The sequence below is a fragment of the Podarcis gaigeae genome (assembly GCF_964106915.1).
Source record: "Podarcis gaigeae genome assembly, chromosome: 12".
In the NCBI taxonomy this organism is placed as follows: Eukaryota; Metazoa; Chordata; class Lepidosauria; order Squamata; family Lacertidae; genus Podarcis; species Podarcis gaigeae.
In genome coordinates this window covers 2,190,619-2,213,331 of record NC_139688.1, presented here as the reverse complement: position 1 = coordinate 2,213,331, position 22,713 = coordinate 2,190,619, and the positions used below count along the sequence as shown (strand labels likewise).

The 22,713-nt window shown below is 49.8% G+C and overlaps 5 protein-coding genes across 5 annotated transcripts in view; 4 read left to right on the top strand and 1 right to left on the bottom strand.

Moving 5' to 3' along the window:
- Positions 1 to 22,713, top strand: part of LOC310827680 (uncharacterized protein) — a 919,426-nt gene that overhangs the window by 376,160 nt on the left and 520,553 nt on the right. The gene's annotated exons all lie outside the window — the stretch shown is intronic.
- LOC310827821 (erythroblast NAD(P)(+)--arginine ADP-ribosyltransferase-like) overlaps positions 1 to 22,713 on the top strand; it is an 840,324-nt gene that overhangs the window by 458,320 nt on the left and 359,291 nt on the right. The gene's annotated exons all lie outside the window — the stretch shown is intronic.
- LOC310827789 (uncharacterized protein) overlaps positions 1 to 22,713 on the top strand; it is a 232,250-nt gene that overhangs the window by 186,430 nt on the left and 23,107 nt on the right. The gene's annotated exons all lie outside the window — the stretch shown is intronic.
- On the top strand, positions 5,043 to 11,464 carry LRRC61 (leucine rich repeat containing 61). Its single transcript, XM_083704347.1, has 3 exons — positions 5,043 to 5,238; positions 8,137 to 9,524; positions 11,142 to 11,464. The coding sequence occupies exon 2, from the start codon at positions 8,397 to 8,399 to the stop codon at positions 9,180 to 9,182; it is 786 nt and encodes a 261-aa protein (XP_083560473.1). The 5' UTR covers positions 5,043 to 5,238; positions 8,137 to 8,396; the 3' UTR covers positions 9,183 to 9,524; positions 11,142 to 11,464.
- RARRES2 (retinoic acid receptor responder 2) lies at positions 13,701 to 20,222 on the bottom strand. Its single transcript, XM_083704331.1, has 5 exons — positions 19,707 to 20,222; positions 17,717 to 17,821; positions 15,089 to 15,193; positions 14,697 to 14,806; positions 13,701 to 13,904 (listed from the first exon to the last, which is right to left on the bottom strand). Coding segments are annotated over exons 1-5 (822 nt in total). The 5' UTR covers positions 20,208 to 20,222; the 3' UTR covers positions 13,701 to 13,903.

Sequence of the window (22,713 nt, the reverse complement as noted above, 5' to 3'; positions counted from 1 at the left end):
CCCACCTGACGCGCCATGCGCGTGTGCACACCGGCGAGCGCCCCTTCGCCTGCGCCCACTGCGGGCGCCGCTTCTCGCAGAAGATCCACCTGGGCTCGCACGAGCGGGTGCACACCGGCGAGCGCCCCTTCCCCTGCGACCGCTGCGCCAAGAGCTTCCGCAAGAAGACGCACCTGGTGCGCCACCAGCTCACCCACACCGGCGAGCGGCCCCACGCCTGCCCGCTCTGCGACCGCACCTTCGTGCACCGCAGGCACCTGCTGCGCCACCAGCGCCTCCACGAAGAGGGGGCCCCGCCGGTGCACGGGGAGCTTCCAGAGGTGGGTCAAGCAGCGACAGGGGTCTACAGGGGTGGCGCCGAACCTGGGCAGGATGTGGGCATCTGCAGTGGTGAGCACGGTGGAATGGGGCAGGTCGCAGCCGTCGAAACTGGGCAAGTAGCCGATGTCTGCACAGAGCAGGGCAGACTTGGGCTGGCGACCGTTTCGTACAGCAATGAAGTTGGACTGGGGCAGTATCCTGCCTCCTGCGTGGGGCAGGGGGAGCCATATCCGAGTGCAGTCCTGTTTAAGGCTCAGGCGGATCCCAGGTTGGGGAGAGTCCCTGGCATGGAGCACCCCGGGCAGAGGGACGGTGGCATGGCAGCTCCCGGAATGGTCTACCCTGAGCAAGGCCACTTTGGTGCCCTCTGCAGGGCGCAGGGGGAGGCAGAAGGTGGAGCCCCCTGCATGGAGCAAGTTGGCAAGATCGAACCGCAGGAGGAGGAGGAAGAAGAGGAACCGAACCCTTGTCAGCGCCCAGAAGAAAAGCCATTCCTGTGCTCCGACTGCGGAAAGGCCTTTGCCTGGAGGAAGAACCTGGCATCGCACCAGCGGCTCCACGCCGAGGGCGGCCGCCCGTTCTCCTGCGCCGAGTGCGGGAGGGGCTTCAGCGACAAGCGCCACCTGACGGCACACCTCCGCGGGCACATGGGCCTGCTGCCCTACGCCTGCCCGCACTGCGAGAGGAGCTTCGCGCACCGGGCCGGGCTGGCGGCGCACCAGTGCGGCGGGCACGCCGGGCAGCGCCCTTTCTCCTGCAGCGAGTGCGGGCGCTGCTTCGCCCACAAGAGGCACCTGCAGAGGCACCGGCGCAACCAGCACTCGGCCGAGCGCCCGTTCTCCTGCGCCCAGTGCGGGCGCGCCTTCGGCACCCGGGCCAGCCTGCTGGCGCACGTCAAGTCCCACGCCGGGCAGCGTCCCTTCGCCTGCCCGCTGTGCGGGCGCGCGTTCAGCCGCAAGTCGCACCTGGCGCGCCACGAGGCGGTGCACACAGGTCTGCGCCCCCATGCCTGTGCCCAGTGCCCGCGGCGCTTCAGCTCCAAGACCAACCTGGTGCGCCACCAGGCTGTCCACACCGGCCTGCGCCCCTACATCTGCACCCACTGCGCCCGCAGCTTCAGCCGCAAGACCCACCTCTTGCGCCACGAGCGCACGCACACCAGTGCGCCCCTGCCCAGCAGCACCACCATGTGGCCGGCTGCCTTGCCCCAGGGCTCCCTCCCACAGCAGCAGCAGCAAGATCAGCCCCTCATTTTCCCCATGGCTTTTGGGTCCACGTGGCAGTGACCCAAAAGCCACGTAACTCTACTGCCGGAAACTGTGTACTCTGTGCTATAAAGAATCAAAACAAGCCCTGCAGAAATAAATTGTACACCAGTGTCTGCAGCCTAAATATACTGCAAAGTAATCATATTTTTCATAATTCTGGAAGTTATCTTCTCCTCACTCCCTGGCTAAGACAATAAACTTTTCATAATTTATTTTATTCTTACTAGTCACTCATATAGGCAATAAACTCCCTGAGGCATTGAAAGCCGTGCTTCACAGCTGCTGGGATATATTCTCAGTGGCTTCTGAGGGTTCTCCAGACTCTCTCTGCAACATCCAAGCCTAACTGCACCTCCATAAGGGCTAGAAGCTTGGGCTTTTTTGTGCGGGGGGGGGGGGAATGAATGAGATCTGGGAGAAGCTCAGTGGCGCACTTTTTGCAGGGATTCTTTGAACATGCACCTGAGATACACGAACCTGGCAGCTGGCTCAGAGGGGGCGAAGCGTCTCAGTATCCAGACCTTTTCAGCTTTAAATAATAATGGAAAGTTTTTTAAAAAAAATAATATTGCCAACAAATCATTTTAGTAGCATCCTCAAGCGAATGTACATTACGTTTTGTAAAGCCTTCTTTGATGGAAACAGAAAAGAAAAAAAAGTTATGTCAGTTCTGACTTTAGCCCTGATGCTTTCAGAAATAAATGATTCTTCATAATATTTTGTGTGTCTGCTTCTGGATGGTGTGGGTAATGTCTAATATTAAGCACCTTACAGGTTGGTTGGCTCCCTCTCTCACCCTGCGCCTGCCCATCAGCGCACAACTCTTGAGTAAATTGCTGCCTTAATTCCCGAGGACTAGGCAGCACCTCCTTCTTGGTAGTAGTTTTGCCACAAGTAGCTGAGCTAGATGCAGCTTGGCCCAGATCCGTTATGGTCCTGGTCCTGTTTTGATGACCCCATGACTGACTGGGATCCTTTGCGACCCATGTGACTACTGATGCTTCTGCATGCGAGGGGGTGCCATGGAAGGGTTGGATTTAGGGGAATGGGGGGAAGAACCAGCTGGGGAACACCCCCCCCCCCAGGGAAGAAGGCTCAGAGCCCACGGATGGGTGGTGGGTCAGAGGGAGAAGATTGGGAAGAGGAGGTGTCAGAAGCGGAAGAGGCAACCGGGCTTAGTGAGCGGGGAGAGCCTGTGGCAGAGAGAAGTTCAGACTCGGAGGTAAAAGCTGAAGCAGGAGAGATGACCTAACCTGGGGAGAAAACAGCAAAGACCTGATGAAGAGAGCACAGCAGAGGTTATATTTTCTGAGAATCCGGAAAACAATCTCTCAGAGGACCTGTTGATGGCATTTTGCCACTGTACTGTGGAGAGTGTATTAACTTATGGTCTGTGTGTGTGGTTTGGGAGCTGCACGGCCAGGGAAAAAACAATGCTGTCCAGGGTTGTAAAGACACTGGGGAGAATAATTGGGTGCACTCTTCCCACCTTGGATCAAATCTACGCTTCCAGGTATCATAAGAAAGCTGCAGGATAGTGCGCACCCCGGAAATGATCTCTTTCAGCTTCTGCCTTCAGGAAGAAGGTCCAGGGTTATAAAGACTAGGACCAGCTGCCTGAGAAACAGTTTCTACCCAAATGCGATTTTGGTTTTAAACGTGTTGTAAGAAGTCTGTATGGGAGTATATTGTATTTAGAAATGGGGTATCAGAATTTTTAGGGGCTGACCAGGCTGGGATAGTTGGGATAGCAGGCTTGCTGGGTTTTGAATTTCTTGTGTAGATTTGAATTTCTTGTGTAGATTCTGTATGGGACAATGACAATAAAAATTATCGTATCGAGAGGAGGGGGGCCAAGAGGCAGAGATGGGTCTGGCTGGAGAAGAGGCATCAGTGTCTCCCCCTCCTGCTGCAACAAGCTCTCCTCTGCTTTTGTCTCCCAGAACCAGGAGAGGCATGAAGAGGGTGGAGGAGAAGTTAGTGGCGTGCAGTCTAGGGTGCTTAGAAGAGGAGAGGAGGGGATTTAGGTATCTATGGGGAGACAGGGACCTTCAAGTGCTTCCTGGGGTGCAAGATGAGTTGCTGCGCTCATTAGGCCCAACGCTCCTGTGCAGAACCTGTTTTTTGCCATCACAGAGTTAACTCCACTTGCTCCCTGTGATTTGCCTCTGGCTCACTCCTGTCAGCGGGAAACAAAATCCCTGTTATAGACAAATGCATGCACCAGGCAATATGTGAAGGTAGTCCTACTCGGAAGAGGCCTATTGGAATCAGTAGGTCTACTCTGAGGAGAATGCTTGGCTTGGGTACCACGCACAGCAAGTCCGTAGGTCTATTCTCTCGCACACTTTGAGGATTCACGTGCATTCTTAAACCATCTTGGTCGCCATAAAAAACATCACCCCATGCACATGGGTGGTAAGTATAAAATTGCTAGAGGGCCACATTGCTTCATGGGCACCCTTGCAGGGGCCGGATGCTGTGGGTGGGCAAAGGGGACAGGGCAATGCCCCCTATGTATGTAGGGATACTGCCGGGGAAACGGGGGCATCAGGCAGGCCCCCAGCTGGCTCCAGCCACCGGCCGGCAGCCGGGCAATCTCCAGTCCTCGGAACAGCATCAAACAGCGACACAAGCCTCAGATACCTTTAGAGACTTGGCACGCACTCATTAGCAGAGTGAGTAACTTCTCACAACGGAAGTGGAGAACAGAGACATGTGTAAGCATTATTTACAAGCGTTTATTCAGCATAGTTCAGGAACGAAGGAAAAATATGTCTGCTTCCCTTCGTGTCCAAGCACACAGCAAAATAGCAAAAGCAATATACAAGCGGAAGTTCCCAGCAGACTGTGCTGGAAGTAAACAGGCATGTGACACACAACAGTCATGCCTGTTCCTTTTAAGGTGGAACAGAACTATATCCTAAATGTATAGTAGGGCACATTCCAGACATTCCAGTCAGATTCCTCAATGCACCTGGTTTTTGAACTGGGAAGGGCGAGGTATAAAAAATTATTATTATTATTATTATTATTATTATTATTATTATTATTATTATTATTATTTCATATATGTAGTTGAGATTCTTGCATTGCAGGGGGTTGGACTAGATGACCCTGGGGGGTCCCTTCCAACTCTACAATTCTATTATTATTATCATTATCACCACCAGAGGCTACAGGGCTGTTGACGAGGTGCAGCCCCAAAGGCACAATACAATAGCAGGGGAAATGCGACCTCCTGTCTCTTTAAACGAGGCGTCCCGGGCAAGGCCTCGCGTCGCCATGGCAACGCGGCCTGCTGCTGGGTTCCTAAGCGAGGCCTGGGAGAGGAAGGGGAGCAGAGGCGGCCTCGTCGTAGCAGCAGCAGCGGTGAGGGGAACGCGGCGTGGGGAGGGGAGACCCCCGATCCCAAACCCCCCGAATACTGAATCTAGCACCGGCGGGGCCAGGTTTGGGGTAGGTGGGTGAGTGGGGGGGGGGGGAGAGGAATCTTGGGGATGCCGTTCTGGTCCACGTTGCCATGGAAACGGGATGAGGGCCTAGAGAGGATGGTGATGGCAGGATGCTTCTGCCTCTCTTTGTGTCTCCTCTCCACCCCCACCAGGGCCGGACTGAGGTTTGATGAGGCCCTAAGGTGCTCCTGAAGGTCATGGGGCCCTTTCTATGTCCAGCTGTCCTTTGTCAACAACAAATTGTTGTTGTTTTTTTGTGTGTTGAATATATGCTATAGGGTCATTTATGGACCTAATAAGTATCTAAGGCCATTTGCACATCACAAATAGGAGCCTACACAACACAAAATACTGTTGCTGTAAGTTTTATTATATTTGGTTTTTTATCTTATATTTTGGAAATGTACATTCAGGGGGTTTTTTCCTTTAGATTTTTTAAGGGCCCCCAAGAGAGTGGGGCCCTAAGCTATAGCTTGTTTAGCTTATATGCAAATCCAGCACTGCCCCCGCCCACAGGAGGGAGATCAAGGGAGGGGAGAGTTGGAAGGGACCCCCAAGAGACATCTAGCCCAACACACTGTTATAAGGAAAATACGGTACCTCAAATTCCCCAATGGGGTATATGGAGCCGCGTCTAGAGTCCCTTGAGAGATCTCTATTAGGCGGAGAAAATAACAGAGGCCAACCAGAGTATATTGACAGCAAAACGGCTAGTAAGCCTGATCTCTATTAAAGGAAATGAACTGTTGCAACTCACCACACGCAGGAGGGAGGAGAACCCCAAATAATAGTGCAAAACAGTGGTACTTTGGCTTACAGACGCTTCAGGTTATGCGATTTCGTGCTGTGCACCGCACCAAACCCAGAAGTACCGGAACGGCTTACTTCTGGGTTTTGGTCTCATGCTTGCGCAGAAGCACTAAATTGTGCTTTGCGCATGTGCAGAAGTGTCGAATCGTGACCCGCGTATGCGCAGACACAGCACTGCGGGTTGAGAACATGCCTACCACACGGATCACGTTCGCAACCCGAGGTTCCACTGTATAGGCTTTTGAAATTGCTCACCCTGTAGCCAGAGACCACCACCCCAAAACATCCTACATACATCACAGAAGGAGGTGGACTACAGCCAAAATTTGAGAGTGTTGCTTCTCTCCTGTCTGCCAGGATACCTGATAATGCCTTCCTTGGTTGCATTTTCTGGGGTAGCCTGGCCATTCCTATGAGATGGCAAATACTTTAGTTCCTGAATCTCTTAAACATAGTGATAGTTTGCTCAGCTTAACTTGCCAGACTGTATTTGAAAAGGGAAGTGTAAGCCCCTACAGTCCAAAGGCAATGGTAAAGCTTTGTGGGGGGCAGGGACTCCTCCTGCCTCTGTAACCCCCCCTCCATGTGCACATGTAAGCAGGTGTATATTTGGCACTGTATATGTGCCCATGCACATGCCTAAATGTGGGGGTGATAGCAAGCCCCCAATGGCTAGAGGCATGAAGACGTTAGCAGCACCCAGTGCTCTTTGCAAAATACTGTATACATTGATGTGTACTAGGTGTGTGTTGGGAGAGGGGTGGGCCTCTACAGCCCATGTGCTTTTACTCAGAAGTAAGCCTTGCCATGCTCACGGGGGGAGATGTTTCTCCCAAGTAGACATGGATAGGATTGCAGGCTTTTCAATTCATCTATGTGCAGCAATGTATTGGTGTGCAAGTGAGATGGTTATTGCTGCTGTTATTAGCACTGTAATTGTGTTGAAATACAGTTATTTGAAGAAGAAGAAAAGTTGATAAAAGCCCAGAAGAAAATGGCTTATCCCCCCCCCCCCCCGCTTCTGTGGAAGAAGCATCATGCAACACTAAACCCATGTGTCTGCCTGGGATGTATTGAATGCAGGGGATTCTGTGCATTGAGCTGTTGTGCTCCAGGTTTCCACAGCTGCCTTCTTTGTAGCACTGGAGGGAAGTCTTATTTGGTGGTAGCTGATTTTACGGCTGCTGGGATTATTGCATCCAGATGAGGCCAATGTTTTTGGCAGTGTGCGCACACCAGCCCACATCTTGGTGTCTGCTTTGAAGCCAATTTCCACACATCAGCTGGCACGTTCTGAAGACGCCCTCAGTGTGGCCCTGCATATGGTCTGCAGAGCTGCATATAATAACGAATCACAGTGTCTTGTAGTGGAAAACTGTGTGTGATCCATGGATGCATATCAAGTATCTTGTCACTTGGCAGTCTATAGCAGCCAAAATGGGTTGGTTCTGGTTACTACGGCATGTACTGTACTGTGTGCTAAACTGATGGAGAGATTGCTTCAACCTATGGAATCAAAAAACTGTGGGGTTGGAAGGAACCCTAAGGGTCATCCAGTCCAACCCCTGGGGATGCAGGCATCACAACCAAAGAATCCCTGACAGATGGCCATCCAGCTTCTGTTTAAAAACCTCTGGCAGAGAAGGGTCCACCATTAAAAAAAATAGTAATTATTGCTGCCCTGCCACCAAGATAACATTTTATACAAACACCACTTTCTGAGTCCATTCCGCTGTCAAATGGCTCTTATTGTCAGAAAGTTATTCCTAATGTTTAGTCAGAATCTCCTTTCTTGTCATCTGAATCCATTGGTTTGGGTCCTGCCCTCCGGAGCAGGAGAAAACAATATTGTTCCATCCTACACGCAACAGCCATTCAGATATTTGCCTATCGTATCATATCATATTTGGTCAATGAGTGCTCAAAACTGAATTTGCTGCTTTGGGACTGAATCTCACCTGAACATGGGGACAGTCTGGAAGCCTCCTCAGTGTCCGGCAGTGTGGAGTTTGGAATGTACCTGCATCTAGTTAAATTAACAAATCCAAATTAGCAGTGCTTACTTCCTTGCTTATTCATGGGAGAGGTAGCAGGGTAGAATGCTCAGTGTGTTAGTTTATTTCTTTTGGTTTCCATTGTCAAAAGACACAGGATTCTAGGTCTCCTTTAAAGTGCTTTTTTGGCTGAAGAGTGGGGTACTCATGCTATAAATAAGTAAACAGATACATAAATATTTGACCCCATCTTGATCCAACATCCTTTTTCCTCTCCCCTTCCAGGAGCTCCATTGTCCACATTGATACCCATTTGAAGCAAAAAACGCATCCTGCACCCTCCAGGTTCTCTCTCTCTCTCTCTCTCTCTCTCTCCTTCCCTCCCTCCCTCCCTCTCCAGAGGTGAAGGAAGAGATCTACCTAGTTTTGCCTCCCAACAGCAGCCGTTAACACCAGTTGTGATATGATCAAGGTGCTGTGGAGCTAAGTGAGCACAGAGCTGGAGCCAAGTTGTCGTGGGAACTGCCACCTTGGCTGCCCTGCCCAAGATGGAACCCCGGACGGAGAAGGGCGAGGAGACAGAGAACGTGAAGATCACCTCCCAGCTCCTGAAGGCCAAGACGGGTGAGTTTGACCTGGAGTCTATCCTGCTGCTGAAGCTCCGGGGCCTGGGCATCGCAGACCTGGGCTGCCTCGGGGAGTGTGCCGGCCTGGAGTGGCTGGACCTGTCGGGCAACGCCATCGTCCACCTGGGGCCCCTCTCCTCCCTCAAAGCCCTGGCTGTCCTCAACGTCTCCTCCAACCGCATCTCCAGCTTGGAGCCCCTGGCCGGCTGTGAGAACTTGCAGAGCCTCAATGTAGCTGGGAACCTGCTGAGCAGCCTCCAGCAGCTGCAGTGCCTGGCCGGCCTGAGGCACCTGGAGAGCCTGCGCTTCAGCGACCCGGTGGGGCGCCTCAGCAACCCGCTCTGCGGTGCCGCCGGGTACCGCACCGCCATGTCAGAGATGCTGCCGGGGGTCAAGGTGATTGATGGCGAGCGTGTCTCCGGGCGCGGCAGTGAGCTCTACCAGCTCTGCAAGGACATTGACAGCTCTCTCAAGCGCTTCCACGGAACCGGAACCGGCGAGCTCAGTGGCCTGACCAAGCCCTGGGTGGAGGAGGGGTACTGGGACGTCCGCCCCGCCCGGAGGAGCTCCATCGTGGAGGAGGCCTACAAGCAGTTCAATGAGGCCCTCCAGGAGTGCCGGGACCTGAGCAAGCGCGCCGACGACACCATTTCCCAAGCGGAGAGGGCCCTGAGCGCCCGCTCCGATTCCAGCTCGTTCGTCTTTTGAGGTGCCCTGCGCTTCGACTCCCTTCCCTTGGCGTTGCCGAACTGGGCCCTCTTCTTTCAGTATCATCCTTGTCACTCACTGGCCTGTGATGCCCTTCTTTTGCCCTGGCCTCTGTCCCTTCCGAAAGCAGTGGGTGCGTCCACACCCTTAACCAAACCTGTTCCCCACAGCTCCTGGGAGCTGTGAGGCCCTCAGGTCTGAGTCAAAGAGCATCAGGAGAAAGTTCTTGTCCAATGGGACTCTGAAATCTGGATTATCAAGTCACAGCTCAGCTTGTGTTGGGCCCTTTCGGGTAACTTCTGTGTAGCGTGGAGCCTAGTTTTTAAAACGGTGTGGACTGGTGTGGTGGTCCTCATCCACCCCGCTTTTTTAGTGGGCTGACTTCTTGGATCTACATCCATTCACCCTCAAGGATGCTCTTTGACTCTGTCTGGCTTCAAGAGAAGGGGCCTCAGTGCAGCACCTCTCAGGCCTTGTCCTCCGAGGTTTCTCACGGCCCTTTTCCCCATACGGGGAGACCACAGCGAGTTGACTTATCCAGCACGCAGACACAGAACCAGCTTCACTTGTCTTTTTAGACCACCAAGCCCCCACACCCTCCTGACTAAACCTTGTCGGTGACCATTTCCCAACATTCGTGGACCTTTGAGTGTTGGTATGTCAGAGCATGCACCATAATTCTTTCTTCACCCCACCAAGCTGGTTAGCTGGGTGGCATCTGTGTAAATCCACAGAAAAATATTTTGAGAATTGTGGGACTGGGCAGAAGTGGCCGGCTGGAGTGTGAACCCACATATTAAGGAACATCCACATTCAGTGATGCTAAACAGTTTGCTCTGGATATTAAAAGCCCCATCTGCACTGAAGCAATATCATTGCACATTAAGCCATCATGGTTTCTCCTGAAGAATCTAGAGGGCTACAGATTGTTAAGGGTGCTGAGAGTTGTTAGGAGACCCCTATTCCCACAAGTAGTTTTATGAACCAAATCCCTCTTCTCATGGAACACTGTGAAAAAGGGAGTCTCCTAATAGCTCTTACTGCCCTTAAACTACATTTCCCAGGACCCTTTGGGGAAAACGATGACGCTTCAAAGTGGTATGATACTACTTTAAGTTTACAGTGCAGATGGGACTTAATTCTCAGCTGGCAGCTTCCGTACTGTCCAACTGGTCCTCACCAACTCATGGAGTTTCCTTCACAGCTGCCCATCCGATAGCAGCAGGGTTGAGCTGAAAGTCCCCTTGTGAATTGGGTCATCCCAACTGCAGCAGCTAGAAAAGTCAAAATGATGTGTTGTAGATTCTGTACATTTTGCATCAATCCTGCGAAGGAGCGACTCTGTTTTCACAGGCTTTGACTTCAGCCAAATTCTCCACCTCGCATTCTTTCCCAAACTCCTCCAGGCATCAGTTATGATGTCCTGGTCATGCTACCACGCTCCCCATGAATACAGTAGCTTAGGAATCTAATCTTCTTTATTTCATCTTCTTTTTCTTTTCTTATCCTGCCATTCCTCCCACGGGAGCTCAGAGCAGCGAACAGCATAAAAAAACAATCTGAAGAAAACACATTTTTAAATACAAAATGCAATGCAATACCTATAAAACATCATATATATGACAGTAAGAATTTATGAAAGTCTTAAAAACATAATTTATATAAACAAAACGTCTTATATAAAGTGGTACCTTGGTTCTCGAACAGCTTAGTTGTCGAACAAATTGGTTCCCAGGTTTTGAATGTTTTTCGGAAGCCGAACATCCGACCTGGTTTCTGCTTGGGTGCAAGAAGCTCCTGCAACCAATCAGAAGCCATGCCTTGGTTTTCGAATGGTTTCGGGAGTCGAACGGACTTCCGGAATGGATTAAGTTCAAGTACCAAGGTACTACTGTATATTTTTAAAGGGCCCTACTATTCCAAAGCCCTTCAAACTGCCCCAGGGCAAGAAAAGAACAGCTCGCCAGTCTGTGTGACATTTCACTTGGTTTTTGCAGATTCGGGGGGGGGGGGGGTGTGGTCAGATCATAAAGAGGAGAGTTGATTTGACTTTTGTGCGTGTCAGAGAAGATGGGCTGGAAGTTTCCTGGAAGAGAACTTTGAGATCCCTGACCAGGGAGAGGGAACCCACGCCTTTGAAGTGGAGGTGTAGAAAGGATGCTGAGCCAGCGCTTGGGATCTGGGGCGCTGCATGTTCCATCCGGGGATTGCATGCTGGGTCTCATGACATGGGGATGCCGTGCAGTTATTTGCCTGTGAAATAAACTCAATGGTCTCCCTTGCTTTTCTGCTTCCTGGTTGGGTATAGAGCTGCCCGCTTTGTGGAGTGCTTGCATTCTCTCCCGAAGTCCACTCCCAATTCAGACGTGCGCCAGAGTGAGATGCCCTTCCCTGGGCAACTGAGCCTCTTCAAGAATCTGGTGCCTGCCAGGTGCCACCTGACAAAGGCCCTCCTCCTTCCTGTCCATTTGTCACACGCCAGCTGGATGTTTGTTCCCTCCCTGGAAAACCAAACATTCCCCGTCTTCACCAAGGTAACCCAAAGTCTGAGCAGCGGGAGCTGCAAATTAAGCAAAGCTCCGGCTACCTTTGTGCGTCTTGCACATCTGCTTCTCTTGATTATGAAGAGGGGGGATAAGGAGCTGTGAAGCCAAATAAATTCTGCCAAACAGTAGAAAGTTTGTTCACCCCCCAGCCCTGCTCCCTGGCTTCTGAGATTCCACCAGGCTCTGTGCATGCATGCAGTTCAGTTGCACACGCAGACACCCCTTACAACGGATTTTCGTAGCTTGGAGTTCTGCGATTGAAGCAAGTCACGCTAGTTAAATGTAATTGCATGAACTCCTTTAGCTCTGCTATGGGACTTATCCTTTTTATCTTCCATAAAATAAACACACACACACACACAGAGAGAGAGAGAGGTTTAAAACCGAGAGCAGAGGCTCCCAGGATACTGAGCAGGCCAATGGTTTGCTAGCCTTAGGAAATTCATACTTCGATGCTCTCTCCGTCTGTGTCTTATTTTATGCAGAGCAGCAGCAGCACATTATTTTATTTGGTACATTTCTATCCCCCCCTTTCTTCCAAGGAGCTCCCGGGCGCATATGTAATTCCCCCCATTGAATCCTCACAACAACCCTGTGAAGTAAGTTAGGGTGACAGTGAGCAACTGGCCTGAGCTCACCCAGTGAACTTCATTGCCAAGTCAGAATTTTAACCCTGGTCTCCCAAGGTCCTAGTTTGGAACTCTTAACCATTCCACCACACTGGCTTAGCCAGAAATCTGTTGTCCTGTTTTCAATTTTCTCACTTTTCACTTCCCTTTCGCAACTGCTTCCACTGCCTGAGTGCCTCTAGAATGAGAGACTTGTGATTATCCCCCAGGACTACAGAACAATAGAATTGTAGTGTTGGAAGGGACCCCGAGGGTCATCTAGTCCAACCTCCTACAATGCTGGAATCTCAACTAAAGCATCCATGACAGGTGGCCAGCCAACCTCTGCTTAAAACCTGCAATGAACGAGAGTAAACACCTTCTGAGGGAGCCCAGTCCACTGTCAAACAACTCTTATTGTCAGAAAGTCCTTCCTCTTGTTTCGTTGGATCTTCTTTCTTGTAATTTCATAAAATCACAGAACTGTAGAGTTGGAAGGGACCCCAAGGGACATCTAGTCTGACCCCCCTGCAATGCGGGAATCAAAATCGAACCCATCAGTTTGGATCCTACCCTCTGGAGCAGCAGAATAGAAGCTTGCTCCATCTTCCTTCAGATATTTGAAGATGGCTATCCTTTCACCTCTCAGTCTTCTCTTCTCCAGGCTAATGTCAGATGTGCGTGCAGGAGCCAGGCCCTGTGACCAATAGGACTTTGCAGGTCTGGGGCCTTCCTAAGTTTGTTCTGGAGAGCCAAGGTGCGGCCGCACAGGTGACTCACAGCACCTGGTGGCAAGAGCCAGGAAGGGATATAAGGTCAGCATTTCCCTTCGGCTCTTTGCTACAGCAACACATTCCCTGCCTTGCTGCGTTTGACTCCTTGCTTCCTGACCCTTGGACCCTCGGCTTCTTGACTCCTGGCTCTCAGACCCTCAGACCCTTGGCCTCCTGGCTTCTGGATTCCCGTTCCTGCTTCCACCCTGCCATCTTGCCCCCAGTCCCGATGTCCCCAGCTGGGACTTTGATCGCCCATGAACCAGACCGTGACAGCTAAAAGGCAAGAAGGCATCCACCCAGCCAGATAAACCACACTTCCAAAAGTTCAGCTGGAGGCTCCCTTCCCTCCCAAGACATTTCCATAGGTGAGACAGGGACCCCAGGAATTGTGGCCCCCAAGGTGAGTTAACTAGTTTATCTCAGTGGCTGGACCGGCTCTGGAACAGACCAGAAGAGACCACCAGGGCACAGATGCCCACAGATCAAGGGCCAGAACGCCCTGGCAGTGGACACCAGAGAAAAGGTTTCGGGGAAGAGGGATGAGCCCCTCACTCCAGCAACTCCTGAAATAACCATGACTATGAAGCCTCCACTTAAACTTTTATTAGGGGAATAAAGAAAGGAGGAAGGAAAGTCAAGCTTGGAAGACAGAAGACTCCTCTGGGACCAAGAGTGGTTCCATTCCTGTGGCACCGAGACCCAAACTGGTGGATGTTCTGCTTGTCTCCAAAAGGAAGAGGGTGCCTTGTTTCCTTGATGGTCGGAGAACAGCCCAGTAAATGTGGATCCCATCTAGAGAGGGAGGAGAGTGAAGGTGGTTATTGCAGATGAAGTGAAGGATTTCAGGCAGGAGTCTATCCCAGCCCAACTGGAGATGCCAACATAGACTGAACCTGGGACCTCCTGCCTGCAAGGCAAACAAAACAACACATCCTGGAATCATGGAACTGCAAGGTTGGAAGGGACCCTGAGGGTCATCCAGTCTAACCCCCTGCAATGCAAGAACTACAGCTAAAGGATTCCTGACAGACCGCCATCCAACCACCAACAAAGGAGAGTTCAGCATCTTCCGAGTGCGTCCGTTCTCTTACTGTCAGAAAATTCGTCCTAATATTTGGCTGGAATCTGCTTGTCATTTGAACCTGTCCTCTGGAGCAGTAGAAAACAAGCTTTCTCGCTCCTCGTTGAGATGTTGAAGGCTGCTGAAAAGATATATTGGGCACTGGGCAATGACTTTTAAAAAAACCAACAACTCCCAGGCCTTTGAACAGCTTTGATCATATTTAGATACCATTTTATCATTATTTAACGTCATTTATTTTTGTCTCAGCAAGCTTGAGCTTTCGTACAGAGGTTGCCTGCTGGTGCCCAACATTTTTTTTAATACTGAGTTGGATTTGAATTGTCGCTGGAAGGTTGGCGCCCTTTGCTTTACTGTTGATATGTTGTGTTGGTTGTGCTTTTCAGTTATGTTTCTTATGATCACTACATGCCACCTCGAGAATGCATTGTTGACGAGGCGATCGATAAATGCAACTAACGGAAAACAAATAGGGGCTACAGGAACTGAAGCTGAACACTCACCACTCTTCTGGGCGCCCCTTCAGAAAAGCAAACTGCCCAATATGGTACCGTTGCTCCTCATACGCCTCCTTGACTGCTTCACATTCCTGATTCTGCTTCCTCCTCACTTCCTGCGGGACATTCAGAAGGGGAAAGGTGTGCCATGAGCTCCTGAGTCAGTCCTTCCCAAGCTTTTTGGGGTTACCTGACCCTTTGTTCCATAAACTCACCCCCCCCCGTGCCCCCTACCCTATAAAAGGCATTGCTCAGAATAGCAGTCTGCACAACCCACCAAGGAAGATAATAACACCGTAAGATTCAAAATAGTCACAATTAATTACAGGTTTATTCAAAATCAGATTATTCAGAACTCAGGTCCAGGAGCATTTCTGTCAAAGTGTGAAGTGACCGACCTGGAAGATTGGGTTCTGCTCTGAGAGGCACCGCTTGGACTCGTCCAAAATGTTCTGAGGCTCGCTGGAGTTAAACTTGAAGCAAGCCAGGCACTTCTGTTTCCTCTGGGCAGAGAAAAGGAAGGAAAAGGAACAAGGTCTGTTTTCACAAGAGAGGCCCAAATAAGGTTTTGGTTTGCCCCCAAACTATAACAGGAGCAACACCCCAAAACGGCAAAGGCTGCTCTTGCAAGAATATCACTGCAGCCTGCCTGCTGAAATGTGTCTCCATTTGTGCCCCCAGAAGGGGTTTACAATGCCTGCAAATTCCATCGAAAGAGGAGCAGCGATTTTAAAAATTCCACATAATGGTGGGAGGCACAAAGTTTTGATTCACTCTGAATCAGGACCCAGATTCAGACTCAAAACTAACAGGCCTGCGTCTTAAATCTGTCCAATCTGAATCCAGTTGGTTTTTTTGAAGTGCTGAAAAAGGTTCCAAAAAGAACCTTGTTGTACCGCTGGTATTTATCTCCAGTAAAGTTAGCAAAAATGTATAAGACTTTATCCAATGTATGCTGGAAGTGTAAAGATAAAGTGGGTGCCTTTTATCCTATGTGGTGGTCGTGCAAAAAGGTAACAGGTTTCTGGGAAATGATTTATAATGAATCGAAGAAAATGTTTAAGATAACTTTTCTTAAAAAACCAGAGGCCTTTTTATTAGGAATAATAGGTGAAGACATACCAAGAAATGTTAAAAGACTATTTATGTATGCACCTACAGCCGCCAGGATGCTAGGTAAAGGGACCCCTGACCATTAGGTCCAGTCGCGGATGACTCTGGGGTTGCGGCGCTCATCTCGCATTATTGGCCAAGGGAGCCGGCGTACAGCTTCTGCGTCATGTGGCCAGCAGGACTAAGCCGCTTCTGGCGAACCAGAGCACAGAAACGCCGTTTACCTTCCCGCCGGAGCGGGACCTATTTATCTACTTGCACTTTGACATGCTTTTGAACTGCTAGGTGGGCAGGACTAGGGACTGAGCAACAGCAGCTCACCCCGTTGCGGGGATTCGAACCGCCATCCTTCTGATCAGCAAGTCCTAGGCTCTGTGGTTTAATCCACAGCACCACCTGCGTCCCAAGCGCCACCTGCCAGGATGCTACTTGCCCAGAAATAGAAAGAAGAGGAAGTACCAACGAAGGAGGAATGGATAACTAAGATGATAGACTATGCTGAAATGGCAAAGATGACCGTGAAAATCCAGGACCAAGATGAAAAAAAGTTTACACAAGACTGGATTTAATTTATAGAATATAAATCTATTGTAAAGACTTTAAAACATTGTTGTTGTTTAGTCGTTTAGTCGTGTCCGACTCTTCGTGACATTAGCAGGATTCATATAGCATCTATGAAGCAATGTCAATTGTGGTTATCAATGGACTTGTAACTGAATGGAAATGTGTAAAGGTAACAAAGGGAAGAAATTGGAAAGGGGGGAGTTTGGAGGGATGAATAAGTAATTAATTTGAATGTTAAATTATTGAAAATTGAAAATAAAATATGAAAAACCAAAAACAAAATGAACCTTGTGGTCAGTGTACCTGCATACTAAAAACATTGAACGTTCCTAAGAGAAGCTTGTGGCTCCTCAAATCTTTTTGCTTTGTGACTCTTGTTCTGGGGCTATCCCAGCTTTCACCTACCTGGAAACCTCTAAACTACAACTCCCATCCAGACCAGCATAACATAAGCATAAAAGGCCAGGGCCAGGGCCTTTTCAGCCCTGGCCCCGACGTGGTGGAACGCTCTGTCACAAGAGACTAGGACCTGAGGGACTTGACATCTTTCTGCAGGGCCTGCAAGACAGAGCTGTTCTGCCTGGCCTTTGGTTTGGACTCAGTCTGACCCTTAAGTTTCTCTCCCCTTACGGTCTTGATTTATCAGCTACTTTAAAATGAGGCTGCATTTTAAATTGCATTTTAACCTGTATTTTAAATTGCCCCCCCCCCCACTCTTTTCCCCTTACTATGTTTTTACTGTGATTTTATTGGTGTGAGCTGCCCTGAGCCCGGGGTATAAATTATTATTATTATTATTATTATTATTATTATTATTATTATTATTTATACCAACACAGCATAACAGGACCCTCAGGGTCCCTTCCAACTCTACAATTCTATGATTCTATGAACAGTAACCGATGAACATACGGCAAGTCTGCTGCATCTGGCCAGGGGCCTGTGGAATCCATTATTCTGTTCTCAGAGTGGCCAACCCAAGTCCAACATCTCTCTCTCTCTCCTGTGGCTTCAGCAACTGGTATTCAGAATCATGGCTAGTAGCGTTCAAGAGCTCTCTCCTCCTCTGTGAATTTGTCTAATCCTCTTTTAAAGCCATCCAGTTTGGTGGCTGTCGCCGCCTCCTGTGGCATTGAGTTCCACAGTCTAACAACGCACTGTGCAAATTAGTGAAGCTGACCAGAATCCCACATAACTTGCTGACGGTGGGGGGGACCCTAATAAGGATATGTGGGTTCCTCTGTAGGCTTACTGCCTCTTTGTTTATGATGTTTTAGACTTCGAATACATTTTAAAAGGAACAGAGAGTCCAGCTTGGCAGTGGATAAATTAGCATCTTCCGGGCTCACCCCGCCTGGCTTGATCCGGCAGTTTTGCGTCCCCCGTTGCTGCTTCCGGCAGATGGTCTGCACAAGGTCAACTTCCAGCTGGACATAGGTTCCCCTTGGGAATTCCTGCAACCAAAGAAAGCCAAGCTCAATGTGGAAAAGAACTCCTTGCCAAACTAGGAGTTCCCCAGTGGAGAATCGACTTGCATGGGAGAGTGGCAAGGGCGATCAAGGGTCTTGGGGATGTTTAAATGATGGATTCAAATGAGAAGAAAGGAGGTTCCCACTAAGGAAGAACTTTCTGACAGTAAGAGCTGTTCAACAGTGGAACGGTCCAGGTGGACTCTCCTTCATTGGAGGGAGCCACGGGTTCGAGTCCTACCCTCCAGAGCAGGAGGAAACATCCATCTCTCATATCTCCTCTCAGCCTCCTCTTTTCCAGGCTAAACATACCCAGATCCTTCAACTGTTCCTCATAAGGCTTGGTTTGCCTTGATCATGAACACTAAATAAAACATCAAAGAATACACAACCAGACTGAACAGTTTCCACATCTAAAAGGTATAATGATAATAATAATAATAATAATAATAATATTGATAACAGTAACAGCTCCAGTGCCCCCACAAAAACCCCATAGCCAGTGTTTCCCAACCTTGTGCCTCCAGCTGTTTTTGGACTACAATTCCCATCATCCCTTGCCACTGGTCTTGCTAGTCAGGGATGATGGGAGTTGTAGTTCAAAAACAGCTGGAGGCACAAGGTTGGGAAACACTGCCCTAAGCAATAATGCAACCAATGAGTCTGAAATATACTTGGAGTCAAGAGTGGATTTCATGCTCTTTATTCAGCTTATAGCGGTGATGAGGAATGGAAGTTCCCCCAGAATGTCTGCTTTATATACATTATTTACACAATGGGCCCAACATGATTGGCTAATTCCAGGATTCTCCTGTAGGCCAATCAGGTTGCGGATTCACTTCCACCTGGAGCTGGATTGGGTGGCTCCTGTGGACCAATCAGACTGCTGCATTCTGAATCCTATTCAGCTCAGTACATAACAGAGTCTGATCAGCAGCCTCAGCTTTTGTAGCTGCAGTCCAGGTCCCACCCTCCCAGGCCAGGTGAGAAGAGGCCGGCCAAGGGGGAGCAAGCTTGTTTTCTGCTGCTCCAGAGGGGAGGACCCAAACCGATGGATTCAATGACAAGAAAGGAGATTCCGACTCAACGACAGGGAGAACTCTCTCATGGCAAGAGCTGTTGGACGGCAGAATGGACTCCCTCCGAAGGTGGTGGACTCGCCTTCCTTGGAGGCTTCTAAGCAGAGGTCAAATGACCGTCTGCCAGGACTTCTTCATCTGTGATTCCTGCCTTGCAGCGGGTTGGGCCAAATGACCCTCAGGCGTCCCTTCCTGCTCTCCGATTCGAGAATCCTGTGATTCTGTAGTGATCAGTAGAACACTGATCTAGGAACCAGGAATCCAATCCCAGACGTGCAGAAGGAGAAGCAGAGTCTTAGAACCCCCTTAAGTCGAATGCACACCTGGCAACATTTATCCGAGGAAAACAAGGACACCCTCCAAAATTCTCTGATGAAAATAGGGGCATCCTATTTATAGCTGTCAATGTTTCCCTTTTTTAAAAGGAAAATTCCCTTATTCCAAATAGGATTCCTCGCAAGGGAAAAGTTGACAGCTATGATCCTATTCCACACCCTCCAACACATCTCCAATGAAAATAGGAAAAGCAGGACATTCCAAGACTCAGAAACTGGGACAGATTCTGTAAATCGGGACTGTCGCTGGAAAACAAGGACGCTTGGAGGGTCTGCTAACGTCCTCAGCTTATCCAACAAATTGGGAAGTTCATTCCCCACCACTGTTGCACACAGAGGGCGAGTTTTATTGGGCATAGGTGGGTGGCAGTCCGTGGGGCTTTGTTATATGAGGTGACGATCCTCCGCCTCCCCCTCCAGCCCCACGCATGCTCCCCCCTCGCGTGTCCCGCTCACCGTCTCTGTGACATGGGTCACGGCTTGCTCCTTGAATGTTGCCTGCACGAGGTCCCTGCTGTGGAAGAAATCCAGCACCAGCTCCAGAGCCCTTTGCTGGAGGGGCGACCGGTTGGCATCTGCCAGGGCCAGGAGGCCCAAGCACAGCACTAGAAGCCCCTTCATCCCCTTGCCCGCGTCCCCAGTGGATCTGCTGCCCACACCCTGCCCTTGCGAACTCCCCTGCCGGTCTGTTGATCTTGGTCGGTCATTAACTTGTTCCCATGAGAGCTGTCCCAGACGCAGGCCCCCTCGCCTGCCCTCTGCCCTCTCCCCTGGCTGTTTGTTGGTTGATGCCCAGGAGATGAAAGGGAGGGGTGGGCAAAGGGCACCTGTGCAGGAAAACAACAGGAGGAGGGGTCCCTTTGGCCACCCCTCCCAACCAGCTGCCAAAGATGCAGGGTGTTTTTCCCAGGTCTGCTTTCTCTTTGGGGTTGGCACAGGAGATGCAAGATCTCTCATTGATGCCAGTGGCTCCCAACGTGGGTGGTACCTGCTGCATAAGAGCATAAGAGCCTGCCGGATCAAGAAGAATGTTTTTAGCAGGTGCCAGAAAGAGCACAGAGAATACAGAGGAGGCGCCTAGCTGGTATCAATAGGCAGGGAGTTCCAAAGTGCAGGCACTACCGAACTAAAATGTTGAGTTCTTACAAATGGGTATTGCATGGCACCTGTAACAGTGCTGGTTCTGAAGATCAAAAGGGTCGAGTGCGTGTCTACAGGGTTAGGCAATTTTCCAGGTAAATTGGTCCCATGTTTTTAAGGGCTTTGTAGACTTATTGCCAGAGCCTAGGACTTGCCGATCAGAAGGCTGGTGGTTCGAATCCCCGTGACGGGGTGAGCTCCCGTTGCTCGGTCCCTGCTCCTGCCCACCTAGCAGTTCGAAAGCACATCAAAGTGCAAGTAGATAAATAGGTACTGCTCCGACAGGAAAGTAAATGGCGTTTCCGTGCGCTGCTCTGGTTCGCCAGAAGCAGCTTAGTCATGCTGGCCACATGACCTGGAAGCTGTAAGCCGGCTCCCTCAGCCAATAAAGCGAGATGAGCGCCCCAACCCGACTGGTCCCTTTACCTTTAGACGTATTGCCACACCTTGATCCTGGCCCAGTAGCAAATCAGCGAACAATTTTCTGTTTTACAATATAGAATATTCATTTAAAGAACCTTAAAATATCAGTGACGTCCTTTCCTCTCTTTCCATGGTTCATTTTGCATATCATAAATCCCTGCATATTTTACATAAACTAAACCATTCAGTATTCCATTATTACATCCATCAAAATGAATTTACACTGCTGAATTTATCCAGGTTGTTTTCCCTGAAACAGCTCTGAAAGGCAATATTGATATTAGAGATTTGGCCTTTCCCATTCCACCAGCCACTTTGTTGTGTGTCTGTCCCCCCCCCCCCCCCGCCCCAATTGATTTCAGTGTTTGATCTACAAAGTCCACAGCTTTCACTCCAGGAACACATAAACAAACAGAAACGGTCCTGAGCCTTGCAGTTTCCCAACGCCTGCTGGGGAACCTCTTTCATGAACCTGGCATTTTGGAGGTCAAGTTGCCGGTGGCCAGTTTGGTCCCCTTCCTAGCCAGAGAAGCCAGGATGGCAGTGACAAAGCCAACAGCAGGTTTGTTCTTATTTTAAAGTGGGGAATGGCTTCAATGATTCATGCACGCTGTTATTTAGAATCCACAGGTTTTGCTGGCTATGTTCTATTAGAATGTTTGTGGAAAACATAAAAGGTTAGAACATTTTGTGCAAGAACAGCATGCAGGATCAGGCCAGTTGTCTATCCAGTCCAGTATCCTCTTTGGAACCAGAGTGGGAAACCCTAAAGCTGGTGGGATTACCCAGTGGGGTGCTATCAAGTTGGGGTGGGGAGGGAGTGGGGCTGTGGAGGTGTAAATAACTTCTTCTTCTTTGGCGATCCCTCATAGCCGAGTAAGATTGTCTTCCATAAACACTGTTTTAACAGTGAGTCCGGAAGTGACTGCGGAGGCCAATTCCAGATCCACATTTCCTTCCACAATGGGGACATAGGTTTCCGGGTGGGAGTTGATCACGGTGAGGGTTTGCCAAGTGTACCTTCCTCTTAGCGTGTTTCTCCCTTTCATCTTGAGTTTGAGCACCTTCAAAACCCATGACACCTTTGGTCAGTGGCGTAGCGTGGGGGGTGCAGGGGGGGCCGGCCGCACCGGGCGCAACATCTGGGGGTTAGGGTTAGGGGGCGCAAATCCACGGGTTAGGGGGCACAAATTACTTGCCTTGCCCCGGGTGCTGACAACCCACGCTACGCCACTGCCTTTGGTAAAGGCTGTTCTCCACTTGGAGCACTCACAGACCAGTATTTCCCAGTTGTCAGTGTTTACACTACTTTTTTTAGATTTGCTTTGAGAGAGTCTTTGAACCTCTTTTGTTGACCACCAGCATTACGCTTTCCATTTTTAAGTTTGGAATAGAGTAGTTGCTTTGGAAGACGACAATCAGGCATCCGCACAACGTGACCAGTCCAACAATGTGGATGTTGAAGAATAATCGCTTCAACGCTGGTGATCTTGGCTACTTCCAGTACACTGGTATTAGTTCACCTGTCTTCCCAGGCGATGTTTAAAATTTTCCGGAGACGCCGTAGATGGAATTTTACTGAACTGATTGAACTCAATAGTTTTAATTGGATTTTGAATAAATATGCAATTATTTATTACCATTTCGAATGTCATTGTGTTGTTATCTTCCTTAGTGGGTCGTGCAAACCACTGTTCTGAATAATGCTTTGTAGCTGGAGATGAGTTTATGGAACGGAGGCGCCCAGTGTACTCCCCGATTGTTTGGCAACCACTGGAATTGACACATGAGATTTCCTCCAGAAAGGACAAATCCACACCACACATTCAAAGCACAGGATTTCCCCCAAAGAACTCTGGGAACTGTAGTTTTCCCTCTCACAGAGATACCATTCCCAGCA